Genomic DNA, 20,428 nt, shown 5'->3' with positions numbered 1-20,428 from the left:
AAAATACAAAGGCAGAAAGAATGCCTTATTTTAGGGATTTTTGGAAATGGAAAATAGCAAACATCGCTGCTGTTTGTTCAAGGCTTTATGGATTCAGTGGAGAGTAGAAAAATATAGCAAAGAACCAAGCAGAGTAAGGAGTCACCTCAAACAATATTTTGAACACCTCTGCTGGCAACATATTTTCAAATTTTATTATATTGATATATAATATTATATTATCATTGACAAAAGTAGGGTGGGGACATAGGTGAAACTATATTGAGTTGCCTTTGGATCTGTTGCGTCTCTCATTTTTCTCAAGTCTCCTGGAAGAAAGATTTAAAATATTATTTTTAGCACCACATTCAATTTTACATAACAGTTTTGTTCTCTCTAGTCTGTAATGAACATTGATTAGTGAATTAAAGACAACAGCCAGAATCATCTTGGGGACTTACACTGGTGTAACTAGAATTACACCAATGTAAGTATTTTTTTAGATGTTGTATAAGGAAGAGCTTTGCCCAACTGTGCAGTGAGTGGGATGCACTACATATGCGCCTCTCCCATTCAAATGGCCACCAATCAGACCCAAAATGTGCTGGGAAATATCCCTCACAAAGCTATCTAGGTTGGTGGCCACCTTTATCAACCAGCAGTTCTACAGAAAATATTTGGCTCTGTGTGGTTCATTTCCATCCGTGTGTACAGCCAATTATACTAAAGGGGAATTGACACACTTCTGGTCTTCAGAGGAGGTAATAAAGAACTGGAAGAGTTTGAGATACAAGTAAGAGTTAGATTCAACTGCAGCCCTCCCCCCCAACCCAACCACTGCTGTGCATATTAACAATGTTTGTTGTGGCTACAAACAGGAATATGGAAGAATACATCGTTTAAAATATGGGATAGGGGGATAGGATGGGTCTGCTCTTTATTCCCTAAATAAGGGAATTTATTCCCTATCACATTTCTTAGCATCACATCCACATGGTTTTACAATGTGCTTTGGCTAATTCCTTTGAGACTGTTTGAGCCACTTTGTACCTCAGCCCTGTGCCCTTAATAAAGTCTTTTTACACAGTCAGCTCAAGATAAGAATACCAAGTACATTTGTTTACACATCATGTAGAATAATTCATGATTTCCACCAAAAGTTTGTTGCAAAACCCAACAACTCACATCATTCTGTCACTGCATCTCCCTGTAAGACATGAGTAGCCTCACATATAATAGAATAATAATCTCCACCCAGCAGAGCAGAAGCCAATAATGATGGAGTGGCAGCAGACAAATTATGATATTGGGGCTTTACATCATATATTTCAAGAGTGAAACTACCAGGAGAAGAATGGAAATGAAATACAGTGGCCCCTTGGTATCCACTGGGGTTTGGTTCCAGGACCCCCCATGGATAACAAAATCTGTGGATGCTCAAGTCACATTATACACAATGTCACAGTAAAATGCTGCCCCTTATGAAATGGAAAAAGCAAGGTTTATTTTTTGGAATTGATATATATTTTAAATATTTTCAAGCTGTGGATGCTTGAAGCTGTGCATAAAAAAATCCATGGATATGGAGGGCTGACTGTACGCCCCCTCCCTCCAAAGATGAAATGTTAATGGTAAAGACAGGAAAATGATTATTGGTAAAATGAAGTGCTCTTGACTTTGACCTCTCTCTTGTTCTAGGCTAAGTAAACAATGACCAGGTTGTTACACCTGGAATTAAGTGCAGTTTTTTAATGCGTACTTAGAAATACAGACAGGATAGTCAGGGCAGTTGGGCAGTTGACTGAGAGGTGACAGCTGGAATCTATGAGGAGTGTATACCCCTTTCTGATCATTGTGTGGTAGCTCTTTGCACAATGAAGCCACACCTAGGAAGCCTGCTGCAAAGAGCAGGTGTGGGTTTCCTCAGCAATTTAGTGGAAGGGGGAGAGTGGAGGGTGTCCATGAATGAACTAGTTGAAGCTGGGGGGGGGGGGGTCTTCATCTGCAAGGTCCTGAAAGGGGGCAGCTACTGTTGTTGTAAAAATAGATGGTTCTTGGGTGCATGGTTTTTTCTTCTGGCCACTAAATGGCCAATGGAGTCCATGGTGATATTTTCAAGCAGGACTACAGGCTTAAAAACCCAGTCATTAGGTGGAATTGCTTGGGTGGAGTGTTACATCTCCCCTGTGCAATTCAGGATCTTGGTTACTGTGACCTGCAGATAGCTAAATTCTGATTCATTCATATGCCAATCATAACAATAGCAATAGCACATACATCTCTATACCACTTATTGGTGCACTTAGGCACTCCCTAAGTGGTTTACAATATGTGAAGCTAATTGCCCCCAACAAACTGGGTACTAATTTTAGCACCCTTGGAAGGATGCAAGGCTGAATCAACCCTGAGTCCCTAGTGCAGTGGTTCCCAACCTGTGGGTCGGGACCCCTTTGGGGGTCAAATGACTCTTTCATGGGGGTCGCCTAAGACCACTGGAAAACACCTATTTAATTACAGTTATGAAGTAGCAACGAAAATAATTTTGTGGGTTTGGGTCACCTCAACATGAGGAACTGTATTAAAGGGTCACGGCATTAGGAAGGTTGGGAACCACTGCCCTAGTGGGTATTGAACTCACAACCTTGTGAGTTTGTGAATGAGTGGCTGCAGTATAGGCACTTAACCACTGCGCCACCAGGATATTACTGCAGCTTTCCCTAAGAACAACTACGTGTGTTTCTATACTTGAATATCAGGAACAGTTTTCAGAACAAAACAGGTCATGTAAAGCACTTCAGATTGCCAGCCTTAAGCCACAAGAGAAATTAAGTGGAAGTCTGAACCACACTAAGGAACAAACTGGAGCTGGAAAACCTGTGAAAGGAGGTGGAGGTCAGCTAAATTTCTCTAAAGATCAAGAAGCAGTAAGCAAAGATACAAGCTAGTTTTTGCTTTCAAACTCTTTCCCCCTCCACTGCTTGTATTTTGCCCTTGTATTTCATTAAAAACAAATGGTGACTATGAATTCCTTATTTCTTATAATTTGATGATATATGAACAAATTCTAATATAGTTAAAGGGTTTTTTTTGTAATAGTAATGTTCATATATATATATATATATATATATATATATATATATATATATATTATTATAGCCATCTTTGGCAAATGATTACCAGCTTTGGACCAGCATAAGAAAGAAACCATTGTAGCCAATGGACACAAATATGGTTGCAGTTCCCAGAATGTTGGGAGGGGGAGCCCCCCCCCCCAATATTAGATACCATGAGAAACACCAATCTAAGCAGCTAGGTTTAAATAAAAAATTAAAACCTTTTGCATGTAAAACATGCTGAATAAAAGCCCTTGAAAGTTAAAACTGGCACCTAAGAATATATGCTACTGTAGTTTTATTCTGATCCAGGGGTCTTCCATACTGTCTATGGAGTTGCAGTCCAGCACAACTAAGGTATGCTCTAAAATATTGTTACAGGAAATCAATTTGCCTACAATTGCACATTTGAAGCAAATGTGGTATCTGGTGAGCAAAAGTGGTATCTGGTGTTTTTCTAGGCTATATCCATATATGGACATTATGTATTTTCAGTCCCAATTGGAGAAACGTGTTTACTTACCATCTAAAATACCAAATGAGCAGACCATAAACTAAGCCCCAGAAAATGCATCCAGCAATAATGGCACCTAAGATGTATTTTCCAGCTGTAAGGAAAAGATAAGAAACAAATACAGAATTATTCATCTCACAGACATTAAAATTATCCATTACTATCCATAATGCAGCTGTAAAATCTGTTGTCTATGGGGCCAACTATAATTGAATATTGTTCCCTTGTTGTAATCTGTACACTCTGCAAGCTAATTGATTTAAAAATAGTATATAAATCTTTAAAGTAAATAAATTATAAAACTTAGTCATGGTCAGCCCTAGCTTGAATCAGCTCTCATTCAGCTACAAAAGGAAAAGAAAAATAGTCATGACTATTTCTGACTCTGTTCCTGTCAACTTCAAGTTTATTTTGAAAGTGTACAGAAATCAGATGTTAAAATTAATTCAGGGTTTATCATCTTAGGCTCCAAGTTCCAGGGATCTAGAGGACCATTTCCTGGCTGCACTAAGGAAAAAATAAATCGAAACTGGATATGATCAGAAGTTTACTTCTGGTTTGCTAAAAGCATTTAAAAATGTTTTGAAAGTGCAGATGACTCCAGTGAATTATTGAAAAGGTAAATAGTCATTCCTGGAGGGTTCCAAGAATGGCAACTCACCATGGCCCCTATCGCACTAACACAATTATGCCACTATGACTCCACTTTAAGTGCCTTGGCAACATACTAATGGAATCCTGTACTTTATAGTTTGGGAGGGGCACTAAAGTTCTCTGACTGAGAATTATAAATATATTTCCTTAAGGTCTCAGGTTTCCATAGAACATTGCTAAAATGGAATTAGAGTGCCACTTTATGATTTTGGCTGAAACAAACAAAATGTCCTCTGTGGTCCATGTGTGTCCTGTGATCCAAATGCTTTCCACCCTGTTTTAGGAGAATATCTAAGGCATGAGCCAGATTTTGTCCTTATTGTAAACATTGGGACAAATTCTCAGAAGGAGTCAACGTGGTGCAATGGTTTGAGTCTTGCACTAGGGAAACTAGGCTCTGGGAAACCAGGGTTTGAATTCAGTTTGGTCATGGAAACCCACTGGTTGTTCTAGGGCAAGTTACATTCGCTCAGCCTCAGCGGAAATCAACCCCACCCCCCCAGCCCAATGATAAAATTTTGCACAGAAGAGCATTAGGGGCTCAGCAAGTCGGCAATGTCATGAAGGCACACAACAACAGAATTCCACTTATTTGGGAGCAAGCTCCTAAACACAGAGGAGATTACTTCCAAGGAAAAGAGGTATGAGACTGGGTTGCATTCAACTGGCATCACCTTGGTCATAGAATTCATCCCTCTTCAGTCGCTGGAGAATTGGGAAATTCTTGACATACATCCTCCACTTGGGCTAGAACTGCTGTTCACTATGGAAGAGAACACACAATAGATATTGCATAGTACCTCACGTGACCAATGTTACTTTTTATCTGCCTGGTCTCTTTGAATATTGTCTGAAATTTTGCTAGCATTCATAGAGGGTATTGAGGCAGATTTGAATTACCATGTATTCCCTATGCATTTCCAAGTTTACATTGTAAATAGCTGGTAATTTATTATAGGCCTGCAATTTTGTGATTGCACAAGAACTCTCTAGCAGAGAATCCTTACTACTTCACCAAACTACAGATCCCAGGATTTCATAAGGTGCAGCCATGAAAACAAATATAATCTGTCCACTATGGATATGCCTATTATTACAGAAATGTATGTGATGCAAAATGGATGAGAGCTTTACAAGAATAAAATATAATTTATTTAACATGTGAAAGATATAAAGAACCATTTATGATCAGGATACAATTGTTGTGGGTTTTAGAAGTGTACAGTACTTACAATGGAAAGAAATATTTCAATCAAATACCATAGCAAGCATCCCTTTATATGTTCTCTTGTATTTACTACTGTCCTACATTAGTACCAAGCTAAATTATTATTTATTTTCATTTTGCAATTATTATTTTGCCACTTAGATGATATAAAAATTTAACAGCTTGATGCCCCTTTCGCCTTTCACTTCAAATATGGATCAACCATTATCTTGGGTTGTTGTTAGGTTTGATAGAAATCTCCTTCAGATTAGAACATTCATAAAACAGACAGTATTGTGAGCTCTCAATTTGGCTAAAGAATAAATTCTGTGTGATGTTAAATGGTCCAAAAGATAGGGGGAAAACTGACAGTCTTTCAGAATTTCTGCCTGACATGTCCATGTTGCTAACAAGAGCCCACATCTGGATATGCTAATCTGTCTGGGCACAAATTTGTCTTAACCCCTTGGTCAACCCAAGCCCAGTCACTGTCATTTGTACATCGCTGAGGGCATCCCTGTAACTGTTTCTTGTGAGTTGTGTTATGTTATACACCTACCTTCCTCTCTATTCCCAGTTCAAAAGATGATGTAGCAGCTGTTGTTTGGCTTGGACCTGTTTGAGTATTGAGGGAACTGGAAAGTACGCAATTTAGGAAAGAGGAGAAGAAGTTATTTTAAGAGAGCTATATGGAAGCAATAACAAAAGTCACAATTCTGTCAGTGTGAAATTACCCATCCTGATATAATACAATGCTTACAGGTATGGAAATAGGAACAGGTGGGTGGATGTGCTTTATTTAAGGCATGGGAAAGAGCCAGTAGTTGCTAGTCACCTTCATGTCAGTAGGATGGTAATATCAAGTCAGGTTTTGGACTAGGTTTTAGAAGAGTTCCCCATGTGAGCGAAACTAAATTAATTTAGCATCATCTTTGGGAGCAATCATGGCCTTTTTGAAAGGAGCTCACTAGTAATAACTGCATTTTCGTAACAAAGACACTAGTCATATTACCAGAACGTATAATGCTTACATCAGAAATGAAAATAAGCCAAATTAGACATGTTTTAGATTCTAGAAACCACCAAATGGATCTCATTGTTACCAACCTGTCAGTGCAATTTTACAGGGATCAAACTGCTTACATAGATCTAACTGGTAAGTGCAGATCGTCTCTAGAAGAAATCACAGGTATCCTGTAGAAAATAGGACCCAGTTGGCATCCTGTGAATAAGGAACACTGCTAACTGTGACATCATTAATTCTAGAACTAAGTTATCCTAGTCTTTAGAAACTGTATATTGGTGTGAATTAAATGAATGAAAACAAAACTTTAAAACATGCAAAACTTTCTGAGCAGAGAAATAGACTGAGAAGGCTGTGTATCAATTAGTATGTGTTTTTCAATCTGAAAACATAGTTAATGAGAACCAACAGAACAGATGTACTACTCCAGACACGTCCCTCCATGTTTGTTAAGCAACCAGTGAGAAGCCCCAAACCAGCTTAAAAGATAACAATGCACTACGTTTTAACATAACCAGCTAATGGCTTTTCCAGACTGTGAAGAGCAATGACATTTGAGTTCTTGTGATATAGCTCCTTGGGTTTTGTCAGCTGTTGTCGCCTCTGCTTCCATCTCCATTTCATTATTTTTGGGTCTGTTTGCCTCAGTTTGTTGGATATAAACCAGAGCTTTTCCATCGATATTTTAAAACTAGAGCACACTTTGCTAAAGTGATTCTAGAGTTTCCCTCTCTGTTTAAAAAATATCTTAATGTTGAAGAGTGCATCTATACTGCAGATATAATGCGGCTTGACACCAATTTAAGTGGTGCAGCTCCATCATATGTATTCCTGAGATATGTAGTTTTACAAGGTCTTTAACCTCTGCCAAAGAACACTGGTCCCTTACAAACCTACAAATCCCAGAATTCTGTAGGATGGTGCCATGGCAGTCAAAGTGGTGTCAAACTGCATTATTTCTACAGTGCAGATACACTTGTAGTGCTTTAGTGCAAGGTGCCATTTCATTGATGCACTAATACAGTATAACTAGGAAAGAGAAAGGAGACAAGGATGCTTTTCTGTTCTCATCATATGTCTCAGAATTAAAAATAAACCCACTTAGGCATGGCAATAAAACATTTCAGCTGGTCCTGGAAATTGCCAGAAAATAATCTGGGACAACAGGAACATCATTTGGATATTGAAAACAAAAGCAAATGAAACAACAACAAACACCACAAGCTTTTTACACATTTCCCTCATTGTCTGTTTAATGCGAAACTTCCAAATTCCCTGGAGCATAGTCAAACCAAATCTGCGCAGATCTCTGGGTGTAATATATGATTGCCTATCAAATCAGTAATCATGATCTATGATGCCAGTTGAGAAAGCGGACGCAAATAGATCCTGTTAGAGCTGCAAAATCCAAATAGCAACAGTAAGAGAGATTGTAGTATTGCTGTGGGGGAGGAAAGGTCTAGTAGTGGAGTTCTCATTGAATATAATAAGAGGCATTATGAGAACGTAAGGTCAGAGGAGCTCTTCTGGACAAGACTGTTTTAGCATAGCTTTCTGTTTCCAGGAGGGCCAACCAGATGAGTATGAGAAGCCTAAAAGGCAAAGCCTTTCAACCAAGCATAAGAATTCAGATGGTGAGGGGGCTATGGGCGAGGCATTCCCAGGGGCTGCTTCCAAAGGATGTCCATTTCCCTCACTCTAGGGCAGTGGTCCCCAAACTGTGGTCTTTAAGAGAAATTTTGGACTTCAGCTCCCAGGAGCCTCAGCCACGTTGGCCAATAGTCAGGGATTCTGGGAGCTGGAGTCCAAAATCCCTTAAAAGAGCAGTTTGGGGGGGTTTCAGGCCTACTTCCAGCTCTATGATTCTATGACTGTGGAGGGACCACTATATACAGGTCAACCTCTTCATATGTCTTGCACTTCATATTCTTGGACTTCATCTCCCAGAGTCCCTCAACGTGACCCAAGGTGGCTGGGGCGTCTGGGAAATGAAGTCCAAAACAATGAAAAACACCAAAAGATTGGGAACCAGTGCTTAAGGGCCCACTTGGAAAGACGCAAGAGGGTACGCATGCGCAGTCGGAGCTGGGCCTCAGGCAGGTAGTGCGGCGGAGGGATTTCGGGGAGCGCTGAAGCAGGTGAGAGGGAAGGTGGCTACATCCTCCTTCGCCTCTTCCTCCGCCAAAAGCGCCGCCATGTCTGAGCGCGTGGCGAAGCCGACGTGTCTCCTGGTGGCCAGCGCCGCCGTTGCAGGTGAGCAGAGGCGCGCGCGCGCGCTCATTAGCCTAGGCGCTCGCGTGGGGCCGCGTTGCTCCTCCTCCTCCTCCTCCTCCGCTGCTGCCTCCGCACTGCAGAAATAGTCCGGTTTGACACTGCTCCAGAATTCTGGGAGAGAGAGAGGGAGGGGACCCAGCCAATGCCTTCCTTGCACTGAGGGGAGGAAGCAGTGGAGAACATGGCCCAGCCCCAAGGAAAGCTTAGAAGCACCCATGGGGTCCATGCTTTTTTAAAATGAAGGGCCTTCAAGGGGAAATGGGGGACATGGCAAAATAGAAATCTAAAAACAGTCATATAGATGTAAATTTGTTCTTTTGAGTCATGCTTTAAATGGAGGACATCTTGGGCTTCTCTCCTGGGCAGAAGGTGCAAGTGGAGGACGTGTCCTGCAAATGGAGGACCTCTTGGGTCACCCTTGTCTGTTTAGCACTGCAGCACCACGTCTCAGATTAAACCCAGACTGCAGTTTAATGCCGTTTGACACCGCTTTATCTCTCATAGCTCTATTCTGTGGTATTCTGGGATTTGTAGTTTTGTGAGATCTTTAGCCTTTTCTGTCAGAGTTCTGCTGCCCAATAAACTACAAATCCCAGGATTCCATAGCATGGAGCATAGCATGACAGAGAAAGTGGTGCCACCCTGCATTCATTCTGCGGTGTGAAAGTAGCTCTGGATTTCCAATTTCAGATGTTGCTGATGGTACTGAACAGATTAATATGTTGCCTCTGTTTTGATTTTATATCTGATACAGTGACCAACATTTTATGTCTCTTTTAATTGCTCCGTATGAAGAATGTTGGTCTTATTTAAAAGCAATCGGAATGATAGAATCATAGTTGGAAGAGACTTGAAAAGGTAGCTATATTTGCCATCAAGTGAAATATAAACAAGCACACACAACATAAACTAAAATTCATCCTGTGATGATGATTTTGTTGGGACAACCATCCTATAGTGATTCCTCACATCCGCTTTTGAACCTTCACGGGTTTCTTCATCAGGCACAGATGGTAAAATGACAATGTTGAGGTCATGGTACCTATATTTAATGTAAAATGTTTTGGGAAATGTGGGTAGATGAAGAGTGAGGTTCCCACATGTCTCTCCTCTTAGGGGAGTAAGTCTCTCCTCTTAGGGGAGTAAAGTGATTACCAGATTTAATGAGTTAATAGAATGAAAAATGTTCACTTTGAAGACCTCTCACAAACATTATTTAATTCTTCACCAGGTGTATCTGCCGATTCCTTCAATCACTCTTTTACATTGGCGAGCACTGCTTTTAATCTTCAGGTAGCTACTCCAGGGGTAAGTAAGAATGCTAGCTGTAGCATTGATCACCATGGTTGGAAACTGTCAGTATTAACAGATACTGAGACTTGTGTGAAAAGTCACAGGAAATAATCCTGTTCTGATGGAGGTCCTGTTTTGTGTGTGAAGAGGCTCTGAGAAGAATTGGGCCCTAGGTCATACAATTCCCCTTCACCATTATTTTTTGGGGGTGAAGGAGGCAAGACTTCTCTTTGCTGATGAGATGATTGGCAGAGGACCTCTAAGGATGCAGGTCATAAAGATGGGAAAGAGCTGTTCTTGCTTCCTTGTTGGAACAATCTTGTGTAAGTGTGAAGAAACTGTCTTTTGCTGTTGGAAATACTTTCTGCAGGACTGAGGGTGTACACACAGCCATTGCCCACTGCTTTTTGTTAGGTAATAGAAAGTCATTTTCATTCAGCTATCTCCTCACCAGGCATGGAGCCTCTTGATCGTGGAAATAGGTAGGGTTCAGGTCAGTACAAATATGAGGTATATCCATATTCAGGAATTTACATCTTTGTTGGTAGAGAGTGAGTTACATGCTCCCTACCCCTCCTCCCCATGGCAGCTCCTCTTGCTCCCATAAATGTTACACTGAGGATTTGGGGACCTGCTGAATGAGGTCTGTGTGGAGGGAGGATCCCTGGAAATTTGGTTGAGGCACCTTCTGTGAGTGGAGTATTTTTGCCAGCAAAGTGCAAATCCTGGATCTATTTCCTTTTAACAAAAAACAGAACATTTTATGTGGAAAGACTAATATGCTTCCTCCCATTTTTTGCTACTGCTATTACTACTACTACTAGTATTTTATTTTAAAAGGAACATAAAGTAATCTTCTAGTATAACAAAAGCAGGAAAACAAAAACATGAAAATAGGAAAAATATCCTCATTAGCTGTACTGTAATATTCTATAAAAGCTGACCAAATGTAAGCCCATTAGTAAATTTTGCCTATGCATAATCCCCCCCCCCCCCCCCAATGATTGTAAACATTGTTATGTCTTCTATCCATTGGATCATAGGTGAAGGAAAAAGTGTCTTTCCAATAACAAAATATCAATCTCTTAGCAGTCAAAAGAGCTCAGAAAATTAACTTGTTAGCCATTTGTTAATTTCATAGAAACAAATAATTCAAAAGAACAAGCACAAATGTTAAGTAACTTTACAAAAGCAAATTTACTTGTATGATTACTTTGTCCCCAAATGTAGCTATTATGGGACAATTCCAAAACATGAAGTATGGAAGCATTAGCAGTATTATATCTCCAACAATTTCCTGATTTATAAATCTCTTTCTTGATTAGACATTGTAGTGACCAATATACCCAAAAGAGCACTTTCTGTTGTATAAAATGCACTTGCTATTGCTAAAACATAGTTGGAAATCTGTTGCCATACTAGTTATAAATGTTAAAATTGATACCATTGATCAACCAGAACTAGATATTCCAGTTCTCTATTCTTGCTGTAAACCTCAATTGTCATATTTATTTATGGACAACAGAAGGGTGTGTGTGTATAATATATAGTTAATTTGAATACGTTTGACCTCAATTAGTGTCTCTCATATTAAGGGATGATCAAATGCACATAAAGCCGCAGGGCCAAATCTGGCTTGTAGGAAATGTTTCCATTATAAATATTGGCATATAGCTGACAGAGGTAGTTCAAATTGCTCTTGAAAAATTTAAGAAGGCAAAAACTCATAATCAGCACCAGGTATCTGATTAAGGTAATAATCCCATTATCAAATGCTTAAATTGTGTTGTTGTTCCTGTGTAAGGATATTTAGCAGTGCCTACACTGAATCAAGTGGTTTTCCTGTGAAATGTCTGTTTTCTTTCATCCAGTAATGGGAAAACGGCTGGTATCTATAATAATGGGCTCTCATATCAAATGTTTCTCATGATGGGAGACTACCACTACCAGGTGCTATAGGCTCTATTTCAGAGGAAGGAAGTGGCAAAACCATCTTTTGAGTATTCTTTCCTACGAAAACCTTATGGAATTCGTGGGGTCACCATAAGACAACAGGTGACTTGAAGGCACATACATACACACAAACACACACTATATTTTAAGGTTAACTTTCAAACTCAAAGGTTTATTGCATATATTTATTTTAATATGCTTGGAAATATGATTCTTATAGGGAAAGTCAATTGATTTCACTGGGGTTAATGAAGCAAACATGCGCTGGATCCAGGACTTTCGGATGAAACCGTATGCAAATCCTGCCAAATTGGAATCAACTGATGGTGAGACATCCTTTGACTTGCGACTCAATATGTATCAGTTATCGGTAGAGAGAGAGTAATGTCTCTTGCTACCAATTTTGGGACCCAATCTTGCCAAACTTTGAAATGCCATTCATTTAAGTGGTATACTTATGCATGCACTGGCTTCTAGAACAGTAATTCTCAGGCTATCTGATATGGGGGACTGACCATTTCCCCCCCAAGGCACCAGGGACAAGTACTACATTTGTGTTCATTGGCTATAACTCTTTCTTTCCTGGAAAGTCAGTGCGAATTGGAAACCAGTAGCTCACAGATCAGCACTAGACCACAGATCACCACTTGGAGTAGCACTGTTTTAGAATGAAGCAGTTACTTGATCTCTCCCACATTTTGGCATGGCTGTTCCTTGGGTTTCTCTCACATTGTTACATCCCCATGACTTTTCCTACATTGTGGCATGGCTGCCTTTCATTCCAGAGAGAGAAATGCTACATTTGCAGACACTGTGGGGGAGTAGCCGAGCTGTCTGTGACAAGGGCTTAGTGGAACAATGAGTCTCCTCCTTTGAAAGGCGGTTTCAAGGTTGTATTTGTAAAGTTTCTCTGTATCTTATGTCCTAGAGGGTGTGTTTAGTTTGGAATAGGTCAGTCCCATTCTTTTTGGCAACTATGGAAATGCCCTTGATAGGTGGAAGGACAGGAACAGCCCAACCTTTTTTTGACAACTTCAGAATCAAACTCTCTTGAAATTGGCAGAATGAGTCAGGCCATTGGGGGCAGTGACTGGGGGATGAGTATATTTTTAGGAAGAACTGGATATTTTATCTCTCTGAGACCTGTACTGGATGTTCCAGGAAGACTAGTTAGACGGAGTGAAGCGTTAGCAAAGGCCATTATTTGGAAAGATAAAATCCATGTTCTATAGCGGTGGTTCTCAATCAGTGGCATGTGTCATCACCAGTGCAAAGCAGATGTTGTGGGGTTGGATGCAGGATTTTAATAATAATAAATAGCATTTTGCTCCTGTATACTCCTTGTATCTTCCTGCAAGTCAATTAATGAATGAATATCTATTCTGTTAAGGGAATTATTATTTCTATTTCTTTGTATTTATTCTCACTAGTTCTGTTGCAGTTTTCACTGTAGTTAAAATTTAAAGTAAATGATAAATACAGTAACAAAATATCTGTAAACGTATAAACATCCTTCTGGGCAAGGCTGGGCTTTTTATTTCTATAGTGGTGGGGCCCAGGTTCTTTGACAGAGTGATTAGCAGGATGTGAGAACCATAACTTTAATATACTGTGACTGAAAACTGAGTAGGTAGATGGGGTAGCAAGAAGTTCTTCCAGGGAGTTCTTCCAGTATTACTCCTCTGAGTCATTTCTGGCAGTCTGTTGAACTTTATGAAATGTTACTTTGGAAGAAGCAGTGCTTGGATGTGTCATAGAATATCTGTGCTATCCTTCTTCTTCCTGTGTAGGTGCTAGATATCATGCTTTATTGATTCCTGATTGCCCTGGTGCTATGACAGATCTGGCAAACAGTGGTTACTTGGCTAGAATACTACAGCATTTCAGCTCTGAGAACAGTAGGTAAACTTCTCTGGGGATTTATGCTCTACCCTGGTGTTTTGCACGTATTACACTAGAAAATATGCTAAGAGATGTTATGACAACTGTATATACTTGACTATAATTCAACCTCATGTATAAGTTGAGCACAGATTTTGGGGCCAGAATTATGGATTTTGATATGACCCATGGATAAGTTGAGGGTAAAACTTAGCAGTTTTTAACAAAGGATGTAAAGGATGAAGCAAAGAAAAACAATGCTAAAGATCTTTAAAATTTTTGACAGGCATAACTGTTTGTGCTCCCCCTAAAGGCAGGATGGATGAGATAGTAGAGGGGGTTGATGCTTCTTTTTGGTGCTTCGAGAAGAGATTAAGCTCTCACCTTTCACCAGGGCATGGTTCCTTTTTTGATAAGAGTTAAAATACAGTACTTACATTGACCTGTGGATAAACTAACCCAGATTTTTTGAATCAGTTTTTTTACTAAAATTTCTAAACGTATACATGAGTATATACAGTAATATGAGTAATATTTTATGACCTGTATTTTTGGCTAGGATGTACCCATTAGAGAGATGTTGTTGATCTTAATAATACAATACTGGTGTAGCTAATTTGTAACAAAGTGTTGCATAGGTAATGTATCCTTGTGTGTATTCCTGATATACACATGCTGTGTATATCAACAGTACTCCAACTGACAGCTTTTTACCAAGTCTGTCCTCTAAAGTTATCTTTATTGTCATTTTGAGTAAAGCCTGTATATATTTGTAGCATTTCTACACCTTAAATGCATTGCAAGTGTTTTATTGATTGCTTGGATGAGAAACAATAACTACAATATGATTTACATAACTGTATTTCTTGAAATAAAACCCACTGTTTTTTTTCTGGTTGTTAACACAGGGATTTTAGGTAAAATCATTTCTTTTTGTAGAGCCCATTTGTGCTGTTGGACATGGAGTTGCTGCCTTATGCTGTGCTACGAATGAGGACAAATCCTGGGTATTTCAAGAATACAGTTTAACAGGGGTAGGTGGATGTAGTATGTGTAAGCAATAGATTTTTCATACATAGCTCTTTTGAAAAGATTCTGTTATGCATAGATTAGTGTGTTTGTAACCTGTACCCATTTTAGAATGACTAAAATTTCTGGATTACATCTATAGTTCTGCCCTAGATCTCTTGTGGGAGTCTGTTTTCTGTCACATTTGGCTCAAAATTTAGTGGCATTTCAGACTAAAGCCAAGTAGCAAACATGTATTGTCTTCTTTTTTAAAATTTTAATAAATCTGCCTTATACTGTTTCATAAGCCTCTTGGCTATAAGAAAAAAATGAAGAAAATAATAGTTCAGTCAATATAAAAAAAATCAAGAAAAGCCACAATGCATGCAGTTTTATGTAGTAGTTATTAGGGAACAAATTAACATTGGAATGCTTACCGGTAGGTAATAATAAGAATATTTCCTCAAATGGCTCTGATGTGTGTTTGGTGTTTTGTCAAATATTAAAGGCAATTTATACGTTATTGTGGGTGGTGGGTTCGTTTTTATCTACAATTGTGTGTTCTCTTGGCTATACAGCATGTAGTAATTGCAAGTGTGGGAATAATGCAGCCCACCGGAAATTGCTGAACTGTAACGGCTAACATTCCTCAGTATTGAATTTGCTGGCTAGGGTTGCTGGGAGATGCAGTCTAATAACATCTGGAGAGCCTTTCCTGAATTTAGTGATAATTAATCCTGTATGAATTAATGTTGAATCTATTCTCCTGATTAGGAACTGGTTTAATTGGTGCGAACAAGATCCACCTGAGCCTGAATTCTTTCTAAGAATCCAAGGAACCATCTGGTTCTGGGTATTCCCTAGAGAGTGCAATTGCTTTCCTGTAAGAGATTTTGCTATATTATGATTTTATGATGGCATTATCTTGTCTCTTCCAGCCCTCTGTGTATGAACTAATAAGGCTGCCTAATTTTGCTAGTTTGCCTATCATTGTTGAAGACTTTGCAAAAGATTCTGGAGCTACCTTCAGCGGTATGTCCTTTTAACATTCTCTTTTGCAATCAGTTTTTATCCAAACTTGATAAAATGAAAGTGTGAGCCACAAAAAATGTCAGGTTGTATTGCATTTAAGTAAAATGTGAGACATTGTAAGAAAGTGTTATGGGATTCAAAAGCTACATGGCAGGTGACTGAAATTCAGGGACACTGTTTAAAACTCTTGAGTTGACAGGTTGTAAAATGCCTACTCCATAGTCTCACATTTTCTGAGTTTTGCAAAACAAAACAAAACAAAACAACCCAACCTGTGACTTGGAGTACTACAGTGTCCCATCTAGTGGGGTGAGGGTTTAAAGTTATTGTAACATAGTGTCTGTGAACATATAAATATCCTTATTGGAAGAAAGTAGGTTCTTTGGGTAGAGTGATTGATGTAATATAGGAAAGGTTGAACTACTGTTTTAAGGCACTCAGAATTTGTCAAAAATGATGATGACCTGCTGGATTTCCCCGAGTAATCCTTGCACAAAGATTAATTATGAGTTTTAAGAGTATTCCAGATAGGTTTCCTCTTAAAGTGTTGAACTGGGAAACATTTGAAAAGAGTAATTACTCTGAACTGGTTGATGATTTTATCTTGGTATTTTGAAATTGACACACAAAGTATCATGCCATTCTGTTCATTGATGTGACTGAATCTTGAGCTCTTGTTTGTACCTAGTTCAGATTGACAGGCTAAAACCACAGTTTATTTCAGAATTTGGGAGTAAGCGATTGCAAATCAGCTGTGGGAAGCTTTGGGCTTCCTCCTTTGCCTTGCAAGAGAAGACTTCCTCTTGCACATGAAGTCCAATGTTCACTGTGTCTGTAATCCGATGATGATCCACACTGGGGGGGGGGGGCTATGGAACCTTCCAGATGTTGCACCCGTAGTTGTTGGCTATGATTGATAGAATTGATTAAAATTGCACTCGCAACAACCTCTGACAAGCCACAGTTGTCCTTTGCTGATCCAAATCTCAGTCTAAGGTTTCTTTTACACTATACAGTTATAGCACTTCAATATCATTTTAACTGCCATGACTCCATCCTACAGAATCCTAGGATTTGTAATTTCAACTACAGCTCTTTGGCAGAGAATTCTAAATACCCCATGAAGCCAAAAATCACAGAATTCCATACCGTGGCATTGTGGCAGTTAAAGTGTTAACAAAACATATTGTGAAAGAGGCCTAAGTTAGGTCTGTATTATTACTGAGGCAGTTGTTGTTGTGTGCCTTCAAGTAATTTCTGATTTATGGTGACCCTAAGGAGAACCTGTCATGGGATTTTCTAAACAGAATTTGTTAAGAGGAGATTTGTCCTTGCCTTCCTCTGAGGATGAGAGAGAGTGACTTGCCCAAGGTCAACCAGTGGATTTTCATGGCTCAGCAGGTATTCAAAACCTGGTCTCCTAGTGTCTTAGTCCAACACTCAGATCACTACACAATGCATGTGTGTTTCACAAGCTGTAAAAGGAGAATGAAACAAATACCCTGAAAATAGGCACAGCATTTCCAATTTGGCAGATGGAATACATGCTTAGAACATTGATAAGGAACAGGAGCAAAAACTTTAGTTTTTACTAGATATTAGCAGAGCTTTCAAAGTCTTAACATGTGAGTTTACTCATTTTTTTTGGTTTTTTTCATGCATATGCTATTTTTCTCTCAGACTGGGACCCAAGGCAGGTCACAGAAAGACATGTGAATATATTTTTCTTTCAATACAGCCAGCAAAGCAGATGCAGTACACGTAGTAGTGGACAGACATCTTGTTACTGGACAGAATGACAATTCTACTATTGCAGCTGTCCAGAATCTTGTTTTTCTTTGCAATGGCAGGTAAGAAAATATGGGAGAAATTGCCACTAAAATATAAGATCGCAGGACCTGGGATGCTGTAGTTGTGCAGATTCTGTCTTTCAGATTTTTTTTTTGATTTTTTTTTGCAGTTTAAGAAAACCACTTCTTGTCATCATAAGTGCTAACTCTCTCTCTCTCTGTGTGTGTGTGTGTGTGTGTGTGTGTGTGTGTGTGTGTTGCATGCCTTCAACACTTTTCCAACTTAATGGCAACCCTCTGGTGAACCTATCATGTTTTCTTGGCAGGATTCATTTAAAGAAGGTTTGCCATTGCCTTCCCCTGAGTCTGAGACCATGTGACGCACGCAAGGTCACCCAGTGGGTTTTATGGCTGAGCTAGGAATCAAACTCATCTCCAGACTCATAGTCAAGATTCAGACCACTATATTATACAGAGTTATAGTTCATGAAATAATGAAAATGAATGTCTTTGCTAAAATTAGGCCAACAAGGGCTACAATGTCTTATAGATGCACTTTTGATATTTTACACATTTTGTTGAGTTACACCTTGGAGATGAAATAGATTTAATTGGCATTTTAACTACGTGATATACATAAGAGATTCAGCACTATGAAGGCGGAAAGTAGTTTTCTTGTGGAACTATATAGACAAAGGGAATTGGGAGGGAGCATCTGAAGTAAACAAAACTGGCACTTGGGTGCAAAATTTTCATCCCATTTGCTGTGATATCCCAGAAGAAGCTCAGCTACAACAAAAAGTACTTCTATCAAACATTGAGTCCCTCCACCCAATGTGTGCAGATATTTTTCCAACCAAGATTACTTAATTTTTGTGCTACAATAAAAATATTTTGCAGTTTTACAGTGTTGAGTATGTTACGTACGTCAAGTGGTAAGAATGTCAATTAAACCCATTTTAATTCCACAACACAATGTGAAAATCAAAGGAGGAATGTTGAATACTTCTGGGCTATAGATACTTTAAAATGCCAAGGATGTGAGTGACAAACATTCATTTAAGTGTGGCAGTTTATACCAGTAACTTTCCTTTCTTAAAAACTTGGTCTACTCTAATTAGCAAGATCTCCCTTGTGGAGGCTTCTCTACTACTGTTTCTAACAATGTGAATTTTTTTTTAGATGGACACAATAATATGCTATTTGAAAACAGACATTTGCAGCCCTTGACAGGTGGAGGACATTGTGCATTACATGCTAATTTGTCCCCTGTATAGCAACCCCAGACAGGGATTCCTAACACCCTTGCTGACAAATGGGAGTGGAAGCTCTTTTGTACAATCGGTTCAATTTGTTTTGAATGATACCAGTGACTGTAACACATAAAGTAGTACTTTTTGCCTTATCTGTAAAAAAAGATTAGAAAGAGAGTTGGATGAAAAGGCCCCAAACTGCCATGGTGACTCAAAGTGTTAAATTGATTTCATGTTGGCAACTTAGAAATTTACCTATAACTGGAAAGTTTTTTACCTTTTATACTTGCTTGGCCATTATTTGGGTTAGCTCTTGTTAAATTATGGGGTGCCTTTTGCACTTTTGTACTTTATTATAAATATTTCGTATATTTTAAGCTTTTTGTTATAGCCTTTGGCTAGCACTATAAATGTATTGATAATGATGAAAATCTCCGTAGTATAGATATAAGAGCCTAGTTAATTGTGGTCTATCTCATATCCTGTTTTATTCAGCAGAAAGTGATGAAGTGTCATAAATGGGATGAATGAGTGAATGGAGAAGACTTCATAACTTCGGGAGATGGAAATGTAAGCCTTCCTACCTCTGGAAGAGAACATCAGTGTTTACTTAAAGACAGTAAAGTAAATCCTGTAGGAAAAGAGTGTCTTCATGTTTTGAACCTTATAACCTTAATGTTTTTCTGTTATTTCTTTAAACCTGCTTTACCCCATATTTCCTACAGATGCTAAATCCTGGTAAAGACATAGCAAAACTTGATTTTCTACTATGTGAACTCCCCACACAAGCTCATAACCCCCCCCCCCCCCCGCATAGCCAAAGAAGTGGACCTTGGTTTGAAAGACTTTTAACTTCCAGTGACAGTCCTCTTTGATATTTTATTGTGTTGAAGCAGCAATGGACTTCAAGCTTTTACTTCTTCTTAGAACCCTGTGACCCACCTGCTGGAGTTTGGAGCAAAAGTCATATACTCAGAAATAAATAATTCTGAGTCCAGGAATTTCTTGTCAATACCAGAACTTAAGAGTTATTTAACACAAAAGTCCACTCCTAGCTACTCCATGCTTTCTTCCTTTTGGAATAGTAATTTAGTGTGGGAAGGAAGTTATTTTGTTTATGTATTGTTAAATAATTGGCAGGCAGGGGTTTCTGGCTTCCAGTCTACTGCACATAATCTAGAAATCTATTGTTAGGTCCAGATCTACCACAGTTAGCCTGGTTTTCAATTATATTTAAACTTGGGTCTATCATCCATAAGACATATGTACAGTAAAGCTTTATGTTTATATTTGCACATCAGGTAATCTAACACTTAAAAAATAAGATGGAGAAGTCTGTTTTCATGCTACATTATCAGCTACAGTTTTGATTTAGATTTCAAGCTCTTAACTAACACAGTATTGAATTTCAGTAGGATTCAGGCCAGTGAGAGCATGTGAACTGATCTTTTTT

At 38.9% G+C, this 20,428-nt stretch overlaps 1 protein-coding gene and 1 long non-coding RNA gene across 6 annotated transcripts; one reads left to right on the top strand and one right to left on the bottom strand.

The window, feature by feature from the left end:
- Nucleotides 1–238: 238 nt before the first annotated feature.
- LOC149314340 (uncharacterized) lies at nucleotides 239–8,736 on the bottom strand. The gene is made up of 6 exons (XR_016280914.1): nucleotides 8,539–8,736; nucleotides 6,575–6,661; nucleotides 6,027–6,102; nucleotides 4,935–5,023; nucleotides 3,616–3,700; nucleotides 239–308 (listed from the first exon to the last, which is right to left on the bottom strand). It is a non-coding gene; the product is annotated as an uncharacterized LOC149314340 (long non-coding RNA).
- GATD1 (glutamine amidotransferase class 1 domain containing 1) lies at nucleotides 8,584–20,425 on the top strand. 5 transcript variants are annotated; one of them, XM_089520895.1, is made up of 8 exons: nucleotides 8,584–8,744; nucleotides 9,997–10,073; nucleotides 12,232–12,337; nucleotides 13,802–13,909; nucleotides 14,832–14,926; nucleotides 15,839–15,932; nucleotides 17,671–17,782; nucleotides 19,471–20,425. In XM_089520895.1, the coding sequence occupies exons 1-8, from the start codon at nucleotides 8,687–8,689 to the stop codon at nucleotides 19,478–19,480; spliced, it is 660 nt and encodes a 219-aa protein (XP_089377021.1). In that variant the 5' UTR covers nucleotides 8,584–8,686; the 3' UTR covers nucleotides 19,481–20,425. The 5 variants fall into 5 exon arrangements, 3 of the variants coding, with proteins under 3 accessions (XP_089377021.1, XP_089377018.1, XP_089377020.1); XR_016280913.1 differs by having other exon boundaries at nucleotides 8,601–8,744; nucleotides 17,613–17,782; nucleotides 19,474–20,425; XR_016280912.1 differs by having other exon boundaries at nucleotides 8,601–8,744; nucleotides 17,613–17,782.
- The last annotated feature ends 3 nt before the right edge of the window (nucleotides 20,426–20,428 follow it).

Source organism: Sceloporus occidentalis, unplaced genomic scaffold, assembly GCF_023333645.1.
Source record: "Sceloporus occidentalis isolate IW3139 unplaced genomic scaffold, rSceOcc1.0.p SCAF_4, whole genome shotgun sequence".
NCBI classification, from domain to species: Eukaryota; Metazoa; Chordata; class Lepidosauria; order Squamata; family Phrynosomatidae; genus Sceloporus; species Sceloporus occidentalis.
The sequence above is the reverse complement of the archived record's forward strand: the minus strand, read 5'-3'. Positions and strand labels throughout refer to the sequence as shown.